Source organism: Oryctolagus cuniculus, chromosome 19 (genome assembly GCF_051225735.1).
Source record: "Oryctolagus cuniculus isolate XC-2025 breed Fujian yellow rabbit chromosome 19, ASM5122573v1, whole genome shotgun sequence".
Taxonomy (NCBI): domain Eukaryota; kingdom Metazoa; phylum Chordata; class Mammalia; order Lagomorpha; family Leporidae; genus Oryctolagus; species Oryctolagus cuniculus.
The window spans coordinates 43687137-43697353 of record NC_142885.1 but is presented as its reverse complement, the minus strand read 5'-3'; the positions used below and the strand labels follow the sequence as shown (position 1 = coordinate 43697353).

At 64.0% G+C, this 10217-nt stretch overlaps 3 protein-coding genes across 10 annotated transcripts; 1 reads left to right on the top strand and 2 right to left on the bottom strand.

The window, feature by feature from the left end:
• Positions 1-2: 2 nt before the first annotated feature.
• On the bottom strand, positions 3-3228 carry ST1A8 (cytosolic phenol sulfotransferase SULT1A1). Of its 2 annotated transcripts, none has more exons than NM_001082725.3 (8): positions 3142-3228; positions 1880-2106; positions 1671-1796; positions 1495-1592; positions 960-1086; positions 777-871; positions 283-463; positions 3-191 (listed from the first exon to the last, which is right to left on the bottom strand). In NM_001082725.3, exons 2-8 carry the CDS (start codon positions 2025-2027, stop codon positions 79-81), a joined length of 888 nt encoding a protein of 295 aa, NP_001076194.2. In that variant the 5' UTR covers positions 2028-2106; positions 3142-3228; the 3' UTR covers positions 3-78. The 2 variants fall into 2 exon arrangements, with proteins under 2 accessions (NP_001076194.2, NP_001153759.3); NM_001160287.3 differs by having other exon boundaries at positions 1880-2033.
• A 720-nt stretch (positions 3229-3948) lies between these two features.
• SLX1A (structure-specific endonuclease subunit SLX1A) lies at positions 3949-7846 on the bottom strand. Of its 7 annotated transcripts, none has more exons than XM_070064897.2 (7): positions 7490-7846; positions 7139-7190; positions 6738-7043; positions 5062-5189; positions 4870-4957; positions 4712-4790; positions 3949-4155 (listed from the first exon to the last, which is right to left on the bottom strand). In XM_070064897.2, the coding sequence occupies exons 1-6, from the start codon at positions 7675-7677 to the stop codon at positions 4761-4763; spliced, it is 792 nt and encodes a 263-aa protein (XP_069920998.1). In that variant the 5' UTR covers positions 7678-7846; the 3' UTR covers positions 3949-4155; positions 4712-4760. The 7 variants fall into 7 exon arrangements, 4 of the variants coding, with proteins under 4 accessions (XP_069920998.1, XP_089177324.1, XP_069920997.1 ...); XM_089321198.1 differs by having other exon boundaries at positions 6738-6869; positions 7490-7817; XM_070064898.2 differs by having other exon boundaries at positions 4089-4224; positions 7490-7817.
• Positions 7847-8079: 233 nt separating this feature from the next.
• BOLA2B (bolA family member 2B) lies at positions 8080-8781 on the top strand. Its single transcript, XM_017342561.4, has 3 exons — positions 8080-8193; positions 8293-8390; positions 8643-8781. The coding sequence occupies exons 1-3, from the start codon at positions 8131-8133 to the stop codon at positions 8740-8742; spliced, it is 261 nt and encodes an 86-aa protein (XP_017198050.1). The 5' UTR covers positions 8080-8130; the 3' UTR covers positions 8743-8781.
• Positions 8782-10217: the final 1436 nt, after the last annotated feature.

Genomic DNA, 10217 nt, shown 5'->3' with positions numbered 1-10217 from the left:
ACGCGCCAGGGCATGGTTTATTCGCGAGGCCTCACCTTGGGCCTGTCTCACAAGGCTCCCTGCGCGCCCCCGCCCCCCTCACAGCTCTGAACGGAAGGTGAGCTCGCAGCCCGCCATCTTCTCGGCGTAGTCGGCCTCGAAGCGCTCGTTCTGGGCCACGGTGAAGGTGGTCTTCCAGTCCCCTGCCACGCCTGGTGCGGGAGGAAGCAGGGCTGAGGCCAGTGGCTCCGGGCGGGCCGGGCGGCTGCTCCCTCCCAGACGCCCAGCCCGCGGGGCCCCCACCTCTGCGCATGAAGGGGGAGACGTTGTGGTCCATGATGTTTTCGGGGATGGTGCTGTAGTTGGTCATGGGGTTCTTCTTCATCTCCTTGAAAGACGTGCAGTGGGCGATGCGGTCCACCGTCTCCTCCGGCAGGGAGCGCCCCAGGAACTCCAGGATCTTCTTGATCTCCCTCTTGGGGTTCTAGAGCAGTGGGGGTGGACTCTGCAGTGGGGGCCCCAGCTCCCAGGGGATCTGGCCGCTTGGCTCAGGAGCTTCGGATTGTGCTCCCCGACTCACAGCTCCCCGCCCTGTGGGCCCCTCGCAGGCGAGGGTGGTGACAGCCGCTTTCACAGCTGTGGCCCCAGGGCCTGGCACACCCTGGGCAGTGGCAGCAGAGGGCATGGGGCCAACCAGGCACCTGGAGGCACCTGCAGCCAGTGTCCTGGGCCAGGAGGGCGGGGTTGGGAGCCTCCCCGAGAGTGACGTGGAGGGAAGCCATGGCAAGTGGTCTCACCTCCTTCATGTCCTCAAAGAAGAGGTAGAGGACGGGGTGGGTGCGGCTCAGCTCCCACCACTCCCGCACGTGCTGGTACCAGGAGCCGTAGGACACTGGGGGGCGGCGGAAGCAGAGGCCCGGAGTTGGCTGGAGTTCCGGTGTCCCCTCTGCGCCGCCCTCCCTGTCCAGACTCGGGCCCACCTTTCCCGGCCATGAACTTTTCCAGGAAGCTGTCCCAGGTGCCAGGCTCAGGGTGCACCCTGGCCATGTGGTAGAAATTGTAGTAGGAGACGGCCACATCCTTCGCGTTGCGGGCAACGTAGACCACCTGCAGGGAGAGGCGGCCTGTACCTCCAGAGCTGCCACCCCACGCCCTGCGCATGCCCTGCGTGCTCCTGGGCTCCCCGCCCGCCTGGCGTCCTGGAGAGGGAAGTGGTCTCGGCTTGGAGAGGAGGAAGCAGACAACCGGGGTGCTGGCGAGGTGGTGGTGGGGGGGGGGTGCCACCCTGCTCTGATGCCGCGGTCCTGGCTGCCCCCAGTCCATGTTTTGCACCAAATTCAGTCCCCATCAGTGGCCTCCTCACAGCCAGATTCGGATCCGGCTGCTGGGTCCCCATGAGCACCGGCCTCCGCTCTCTCCCACTTGCAGGCAGGGGTGCCCTTCACTGCCCCTCTGACCCCACAGGAGCCCTTCCTTCCAGAACAGGACCGAGGCTGGGCTAGCCCGGGGCCTCACCTTGACCTTCTGGTCCAGGAGAGTCTGAGGGAGCAGAGCCAGTGGCAGGTGCGTCTTGAGGAGCCGCGGGGACGGTGTATCTTTCAGGGTCTCCATACCTAGCCCACGGACAGAGGAATGTGTCACACCCTGTAGCCCCAGTCCGGCCTCTCCCCTCCACATGCCCCCCTGCACACCTGAGGGGGCTCCTGGGGCCTTGAACTCAAGGAAGGGCACCCGGATGTAGATGGGGGCCCGGAGACACTTCTGTTGGTCACCGGCCTGGTAGATCATATCCAGTATCTCGCTCACCCAGGTAGTGCCTGCAGGGGGCAGGAAAGAGGCGAGCAGGGCTAAGGGCCTGCCGGTGCTGGCCAGGAGCGGGCGGGTGGGCCTCCCCACCTACCGGACTTGGGGTAGGTGCTGATGAGCAGGTCATCGGGCCGGGCCTTGAAGCTTTGCAGTGGCCCCATCGCCTCAGCAAAGTACTTGATGAGCGGGACCCCCTTCACGTACTCCAGCGGTGGGCGGGACGTGTCCTGGATGAGCTCCATGCTGCCCTGTGGGAGGCCAGAGCCCGCTCACTCCCCTCAGTCAGTCACAGCCATACCTTTCACTTTGAACGTAAGGATGCTGCTTCCAGTGGGTGTGAGACGATTATTTATTTGAAAGGCAGAGTGACAGGAAAAAAAAAAAAAAAAAGATCTTCCAGCAAATGGCTGCGACAGCCAGGGCTGGGCCAAGCCAAAGCTGGGAGCTCCTCCCAGGTTTCCCAGGTGGAGGGCAGGAGCCCAAGCACTTGAGCCATCAGCCGCTGGCTTTCCAGGCCCACTGGCCGGGAGCGGAATCGAACAGAGCAAAGCCTCTGGGACTGGAACCGGCACTCTGACATGGAGGCCGGCATCCCAAGTGGTGGCTGCCGAGCCACGGTGCCTGCCCCTCCGGCAGTGTTTGAAGTAGCAGTATTACTTAAGAAAAGGGGGGGGGGGGGGTAGGGACACTGCATCTCCCAGAAATGGAGGGACTTGCCCAGGCTCACAAGGCTGGGATCCCGAGCCAAGTCTGCTCCAGGCCAGGGCTCCTGACCCCGGCCGCACCACTGGCCTAACTGCAGAGCTTTGCAAAGTCCAGTGTGAAGCCCGGTGCTCAGCCACACCCAGTGCCAGTTAAAGCCCTCTCTTGGGCAGGGCCTGGAGTTCTAGGTGCTGATCCCAACTGCCCTCCCTGGAGATCTGTCACTTCCTGCAACAGCTCCCAGCACACCCCCAAGGGTTCCTCTCACCCCCCTCCCTTTTTTTTTTTTTTTTACGGTACCCTGGGCCCCTCACGCAGAAGCTTCCCAGGCCTTGGGCCGATGTGGCTTGGCCAGCGGAATGCTGTCTTGGCTCCTGAACAAACATGAGCAGTTGAGCAGCTGAGTTCGTTTTAGGGGTCAGAGGCTGGCGGTGTGAACAGAAGTGGTGAGGAAGCAGCAGGGGAGGGGATTCAGGCCTCTTGGACTTGGAACAGGGACGTTAGAGGTACAGCAGAGTCGACCAGGAGCCAGACGGCCCGACAGGCGCTGTCCTCCACATCCTGTGTGCTGCAGCCCGGGGCTGAGCAAGGCAAGGGCGGCCGACCCGGCCCAGCCCTCCCCCCACCCCCACCCCCACCCCCCCCAGCACTGACCTGCTCGGTGGGTCCTGGCCGAGGCACCACCTCTGTGGCTCTGGCTTAGCGGGGCAGGAGCGCCCAGCTGCTCTCCCAGCTGAGGGCTTTGTAGGAACGAAGTGGGAGGGACCGAGCTGTCCACCCAGAAGGGCGGGCTCTGGAGGTGGGGCTGGGCCTCTTCCCTCTCCAGCACCTAAGCTGGAGTGTGCTGCGACCCGTCCTCAAGCCCAGGTGTGGATTCCACAGTGGAAAAACGAGGCGGCAGGGGTTAAGACGCCCGCGTGCCACACTGGAGTGCCCAGGGTTCAAGTCCTGGCTCCACTTCTGACTCTGGCTTCCTGCTGACGTGCACCCTGGGAGGCGGCAGCGACGGCTCCCGGAGTTGGGGCCCTGCCACCGCCATGGGAGACCCAGATGGAGCCCCCAGCACCCTGCTTGGACCAGGCACTGGGGAGTGAACCGACAGACCTCTCTGTCGGTCTGTCTTACAAGTAATACGAAGATTTAAAAAAAATAGGCGAAGGTGCCCCATGAGGGGTGGTTTTATTTGAGCTGCAATCTGGCTTCCTCCCCGCCCCTGCAGACTCCATCCCGCAGAGCAGGCCGGGTTACAGCTCGAAAAGTAAAACCAGCACTGGTCAGGGGTGGAGTGGGGGGTGGGGGAGGTAGTCATGGCCAGGCACTCGCCCTCCTGCTGGCTCCGGGCCAGCCTCCAAGACTCCAAGGCTTCAGGCCCCAGGCAGCCCTGGCGTGGCTGTGATCTTGAGGCAAGGCCAGAGGCGTGTGGGTGGGCAGGGGGGTGGGGTACAGCAAGGAAGGAAAATCTTTTAAAACGAGATTTATTTATTTGAAAGGCAGAGTTGCAGAGACAGAGAAGTCTTCCATCCACTGGTTCACTCTCAGATGACCACAATGGCCAGAGCTGCACCGATCAGGAGCCAGGAGGTTCTTCCGGGTCTCCCACGCAGGTGCAGGGGCCCAAAGACTTAGGCCATCTTCCACCGCTTTCTCAGGCCACAGCAGAGAGCTGGACTGGAAGTGGAGCAGCTGGGACTCAAACCGGCGCCTGTAGGTGGTGGCTTTACCCACTGCGCCACAGCGCTGCCCCCGGGAGAAAGGCCTTTTTTGAGGCAGCTCAAGAACAAGGAGCCCGGCGTCATGGCTCCCGCAGGGCCTCGTGGGGCATCCTGCAGAGCTGCTTTGCTTCAGGGCTAAAGGGGGCTGGGAGAGCCACAGGACCCCACGGAGGAAGACGACGCCTTTGCCCTTTAAGTCCAAGGGTCGGGTCCTGCGTAGGGGCATGGCAGGCATCCCATGAGCCATATGAGCCCCAGTTCAAGCCCCTGCTGCTCTGCTCCCAGCTAAAGCCCTGGGAAAACAGGGGCAGATGGCCCAAGTACTGGGGCCCCTGCGGCCACGTGGGAGACCCAGGCAGGGCAGGCTGAGTCAGCAAGCTGCCCAAATCTCCGGAGAACTTTGAGCTTGCAGCAGACAGGCTGCGCACGGCTCGTGCCCCGCCCACCCCGCACACACTGGAATGGCCCTTAACTCAGGCTGTTTATGGCACTCGAATAAAAACCGCCCAGACCTGCGTGGGATGCGCGGGAGGGGGAGGGGAGGGCCGCAGCTGCGGAGGATCAGGTCTCCAGCAAGTCTGTCCAGTGTTCCTGCGGATACAGAGTAAGTCAAAGGCAGCCCAACGGACGGACGAGGCAGGGAGGTGGCCGGGACCAAGCCGCCTCTCACCTCCTCTGTTTCCGAGTCCTCGTCTTCCTCTTCTGCGCCTGTCCGGCACAGCCAGACCAGGTCTCCCCAGAGCAGTGAGTTCTTGCAGCTGGCAAGGGTGGAGGCAGTGGGCCAGGGTCCGGCATCCCAGCCCCCTCCCGCCAGGTCCGGGAGCCAAGCTGAGGCCTGGCCTGCGGGGAGGGACGGGCTCACCTGGGGCACTGCCCCTCCAGCGGCAGAAGCTGTCCCGGCTCTTCCCGAAGAAACTCTTCCGCCAGGCAGATCACGTGCGCCCGCAGGCGGCAGCTGGGGTGCGGGCAGCGCAGGGGGCCCTGGTCTTCCTGCGGGAGGGGCAAGCAGGGAAGGCAGGAGTGACAATGTGGCTAATCCTGGGCGTTCTTGTGAACCGGACGCCGTTTTCTGACGTCAGACACAGTCCTGAGAGGCACACACTACACTGTGTTTTACAGACAGGGAGACTGAGGCACGGTCCTGAGAAACTCACTGTTACTGGTTTGCTGATCAATAATCCGAAATGTTAAGAAGCCCTGTGGGCTCTTGCCTCGTATTCAGGGGAGAATTCTGAATACTAGCACAATAAACCAGGCAGCATGTTAAGTTTTAAGCTTTCTATTTAGTGGGAGAAATGCATAGGAGAGTGAGGGCCCTAAGAGGGGATTCAGACCGAGCACCAGAAGCCGGCCACGTGGAGGAGCACACAGGCTGGGCACCGTGGGGCGGGGGGTGGGTGGCCCGAGGCTGCAGGCCCAGAAGGCGGGGGGCAGCAGGGGCCCACTGAGTCGTCCCCAGCCTTTAAGCCACTTCCAAAGGGGAGTGGTCAGTTAGCCTGATTGGCAGGTGGGGGCATGAGCTCACACAGGCGTGGTCTTCCAGCTCACAAACCTCATCAGTTTTATTCTGTATGCCTGTCTGCAATGACAGAACCCCGTGGAGGCAAAGTGCGCCCCTCCCCCACTCAGCCTTTGCCTTTACTCTTGGATTGAGGTCCAAAGTCAGGCAGGGAGGCTCTCCCTGGAGGAGGTGAGCTCGGTGCAGCCTGGGGAGAGTGAGGCAGGGGTGTGCGGGAGCAGAGGGCAGGCGGCTGCCCCACCCCACCCCACCCCCAGGGGGGGTCTACTAACTCCCTCCATTCTACTCAAGGCTGACATACTTGCCCACGGGGACCACACTGGCCAGGCTTGCGCACGCGGCAGTGGTAGTGACAGTTGGACAGCCCACCTGGATTCCTTACTCTGCGTGGCAGAGGCCCAGCTTACACTGAGAACCCAGCAGAAGCCAGGCCCCCATCTGTTACCTTATTAAATATTCATGGGCCATCTGTTCTGTGCTGACTCCGGCTCTACAGAAGTGGACAAGAACGCGATTGGGGCCGGCAGTTAAGTCGCTGCTGGCGAGGGCTCCATCCCGTGTCCGAGTGCCGGGTTACAGTCCCAGCTCCACTTCCGATTCCAGCTTCCTGCTCATGCGCACCCTCGCGGGCAGCAGGTGATAGGTCGGGCGCTTTGGTCCCTTGCCACACACTTGGGAGACCCAGAGGGAGTTCCTGGCTCCCGGCTCCGATTTGGTGCAGCCCCAGCTGTTGCAGGCATTGGTGAGTGAACCAGGGGATGGATCTGTGCCCTCTTGGGGGTCAGTACAGGCGATTAATTAAGATGATGAAAATGTCTCAAACAGTAAGTACCAGGAGGGGGTAGGGGCCGGGCACAAGAAAGGGGGAATAGAAGTCAGGCTCGCAGTCACACCTGTGGGCTGGGGACCGGGCCTGCGCAGGTGCTGCTGTGTCCCCGTCTCACCGCTGGCACCAGGTTGCCTGCTGGGGGTGGGGTGGGCAAAGTCCTCGCGCTCCACCCCGGACGGCCTCACCTCACCTGCAGCGCTCCGCAGCACAGGGTGCAGGTGCCAGGCTCCATGTCGGCGCGGCGCCTCGGGGCCCCGGCGCGGGGCGGCGGCGGCCCGAAGGCCAGCGGCACGTGCGGCGGCGGCGGTGGGCACAGGTCACGCTGGAAGTCGGGGCGCAGCCAGCGCAGCGTGAGCGGGAGGCGCGCCCAGGGCGGCGCCCGCAGCATGTGCGCCAGCACGCGCAGGTGGAAGGCGAAGGCGGCCTCGCCGCGCAGGCGGGGGCCCACGTGCGCCAGGCGGCGCGAGGCGTGCGGGTGCTGCCAGGCCCACTCGAACTGCGGGCGGGGAGCAGCGGCGGGTCAGGGGGGCCCCGGGGTGCGGGGCGACCCCCGCACCTTGCCCGCCCCCTGCCTCCCGCCCTGTTTCTTACCCGGAGCGCAGCCACCGAAGACGGGAAGCCGTGCACGATGAGCACCATCTCCCTGCGGAGGGGAACCAGGGTACGGCCCGTGAGCCCTCCGCCCGGTGCGCGGCCGAAGCCCCTCGCTGGGGACTCGCCTCGGGTCCTCACGCCGGCCTCCAAGCCCAGCCACTAGGCGGCGCACTCCCCAAGCAGGCGCCGCCCCCTGCACCTGTCAGCGTCAAGCCCCGCCCCTGCTCCATCCCCCGCGTCTACGGACCCCGACTCGGGTCGTCAGACTCCCGCCCCCGCCTGCCCTGTCTGTCACCCGGCCGGGCCCGCCTTCTCCGGGAAGCCTTCCTCCCGGCCCCGCCGCCTTACCAGGGCCCTCGCCCGCTGGTGCGCCAGGCCCCGCCTTTTCTGCGGCCCGCGTTATGCTGCTGGACCCGACGCGCAGGGTTGACAGTGAAGCCCACGTACACGCGGCCCCGATGCCGAGGGTTCAAGCAATAGAGCAGGTAGACGCCGAGGAAGCGCCCCGGCTTCGCCGCGTCCCCCACGGCGCTCATGATGAGCCCAGGAAGGGCCACGTGGCGGGACGGCAAGATGCTCGTTTCGGAGAAGGCGCTTGGGGGCGATCGCGGGGCACCCGGGAGGCCACCTCAAGGCAGGTTCGCGCACCCCCTCCTGGCTGGAGTAGAGGTCCCAACCGGCGCTCAGTCCGAGCGCCAACCAATTAGCGCCAGCCTCGGCAGAGGCCGTTCTTAACGCAGATTTCTATTGGCTGGTTGATGGTAAGCGCGGAAATCCTTGACTGTTGGAAAGCCGGAATCGCTGGAAGGTGGAAGTCCCGCCTTCACGGACGCCTTAGGAAGGGCGGAAGTCCCGCCTTCAAGGAGGCTTCGTAAGGGCGGAAGTAGATGCCTCAGCGGAAGTGGCTGCAGTAAAGGCGGAAGGCCTGGTGGCTGCTAGGAGGTGGGGTTCCGTCCCCGCTGGGCTGTCGCCCGCTCTGGGCTGCGGCAATGGAGCTGAGCTCCCACTACCTCCGAGAGAAGCTACAGCGCGACCTGGAGGCGGAGCACGTGGTGAGTCGAGACACCTGAGTCCACCCGGTGGCGGGGAAGAGGCATCGGGGCGGGGGAGTGGGGCGGGTTCGGCACCAGCCACGTTCTTCTGCCCGGTAGGAGGTGGAGGACACGACTCTGAACCGTTGCGCCACCAGCTTCCGAGTCCTGGTGGTGTCTACCAAGTTCGAGGGGAAGCCATTGCTTCAGAGACACCGGTGAGACCCCGGGGGCACCTTTCCAGCGCGGGCTCAGCTGCTGGCCGTCCCCGCATCCCTCCCGTCCTAACTCCCCTACGGCCGCGGCGGGGCCCGGGACCCCGAGCATCCCGACTCTGGCTCCGGTTGCAGCGTCTCGGCTGCAGCTCTGCCCGCCAGGGCCCTCGCGTGCTTGGGACTGGGATCCCGGGGTCACCCTGGCTTCGGGGCCAGCTTCCAGGCAGCGTTTCCTAACCGCGTCTCTCGCCCCAGGCTGGTGAACGAGTGCCTAGCGGAAGAGCTCCCGCACATCCACGCGTTTGAGCAGAAAACTCTGACCCCAGAGCAGTGGGCCCGGGAGCAGCCGAAATGAGGGACCAGGACCTGCACAGCTATTAAATTATGGATCAGGGCTGGCTTCCGTGTCCGTGTGGTGTGTGGGGGAGGGTCTAGGGCCTGGCCACTGTGGGTGGTTTTACCTTCCCTGCAATTCTCTGTAGACCCCTAGGGATCGATACTGCCCTTACCCACCAGACCCCCGCAGCGCCCCCTACCAACCAGCAACATGCACAAATGCCAAAGTGCTCAGGGCTTCAGGATAAACCAAACCTCTCCCTCTGCCCAGCGTCACCCCAGCACCAGGGGCTCAAGGTGGAGTCCCACACAGTGGACCTCAGGATGTGGTACCCAGGCGGGGGCCCCTCCCGCACCCAGAATGCAGGTGTTTTCTGGGCCACCGTGAGAAGTCCAGGAACCCAACAGCCCCGGGTTGATGTGGCCACCGCTGTCCCTGGAGACACCAGGCGTGTTCAGGAATGGGGGTGTGGGTAGGGGCGAGAGAGAGGATTAGAGCAAGAAAATAAGGCTGACCTGAGTCGCAGCTGGAACAGGTGATGCCTCTGTGTCAGTTTCATAAGTCAGGATTACAGAGAGAGAGAGAGATTCCATTCCCTGGTTCACTCTCCAAATGGCTGTAATGGCCAAGGCTGGGCCAGGCTGAAGCCAGGAGCCAGCAGTTTCTTCCAGGTCTCCCACGTGGGTGCAGGGGCCCAAGCACTTGGGCCATCTTCCGCTGCTTTCCCAGGTGCATCAGCAGGGAGCTGGATGGGAAGTGGAGCAGCCGTACGGGATGCCGGCGCTGCAGGGAGCAGCTTTGCCCTCTACCACAGCACTAGCCCCCTGTGTCAGCCTTAGCCCCAGGGTGTTGGGGTTGGTAGCGCTCTGCAGAGCCCCTAAGACCCAAGAGGGTCGGAGCAGGTCGCCTGGTTGGGACCAGGGCTCTGTGGAAGTGCAGAATTGCAAGCTGGTGCCCGGTGTTTCCAAGGCCATCAGAGACAGGAGGGGTGGGGAAAGGTGGGCACCATGGTGGTGACTGACCCATTGGGTTCAGTGACACAGGGGTCACTTCCTGAGCTTTCTGTAGCCCCCCTGGGCCAGGAGAACCAGGGGCTGGATCTACTCCCAAGGACCCCAGAAGGTGCAGGAGAGGCCCAGAGCCCTGACTGGGTCCCCCGAGCTTTCAGAGCTGTGGTGGCGCCCCCGCCCCCCTGTGTCCTGCAGAGACGCTACTCACTTGAGTGTCACGGGCTTGCACTGAGGGCGAGGCCCGGGTGGGCAGGCAGGGGCTGCCTGGTGCTGTGCCGTTTTCCACCCCGGGAGTATTCCATGACCAAAGAGGAGGGGGCTGGGGATGAGGCTTTTAGTGGCCCCTGCGTGGTAGGGGACACCGGGAACCAAGCCCTGCTATGGCCAAGACACCCTCCCGGCTCAGGGGTCGCTGGTGCAGAGCAGGACAGTGCTGGAGCGCAGCGGCTTAAGCCCCTGTCTGCAGTGCCGGCATCCCATATG

Coding starts and splice junctions, on each gene's coding strand:
- ST1A8 (NM_001082725.3), bottom strand. CDS start 2,027: ATGGAGCTCATCCAGGACACGTCCCGCCCACCGCTGGAGTACGTGAAG. Junction 1,593..1,670: donor GGCCCCAGGAGCCCCCTCAG/GTGTGCAGGGGG, acceptor TCCGTGGGCTAG/GTATGGAGACCCTGAAAGAT. Junction 1,087..1,494: donor TCCTGGACCAGAAGGTCAAG/GTGAGGCCCCGG, acceptor CTCTCCCTGCAG/GTGGTCTACGTTGCCCGCAA.
- SLX1A (XM_070064897.2), bottom strand. CDS start 7,677: ATGAGCGCCGTGGGGGACGCGGCGAAGCCGGGGCGCTTCCTCGGCGTC. Junction 5,190..6,737: donor TGTGCTGCGGAGCGCTGCAG/GTGAGGTGAGGC, acceptor CCCCTCCCGCAG/GAAGACCAGGGCCCCCTGCG. Junction 4,791..4,869: donor AGGACTCGGAAACAGAGGAG/GTGAGAGGCGGC, acceptor CTGTATCCGCAG/GAACACTGGACAGACTTGCT.
- BOLA2B (XM_017342561.4), top strand. CDS start 8,131: ATGGAGCTGAGCTCCCACTACCTCCGAGAGAAGCTACAGCGCGACCTG. Junction 8,194..8,292: donor ACCTGGAGGCGGAGCACGTG/GTGAGTCGAGAC, acceptor TCTGCCCGGTAG/GAGGTGGAGGACACGACTCT. Junction 8,391..8,642: donor CCATTGCTTCAGAGACACCG/GTGAGACCCCGG, acceptor CTCTCGCCCCAG/GCTGGTGAACGAGTGCCTAG.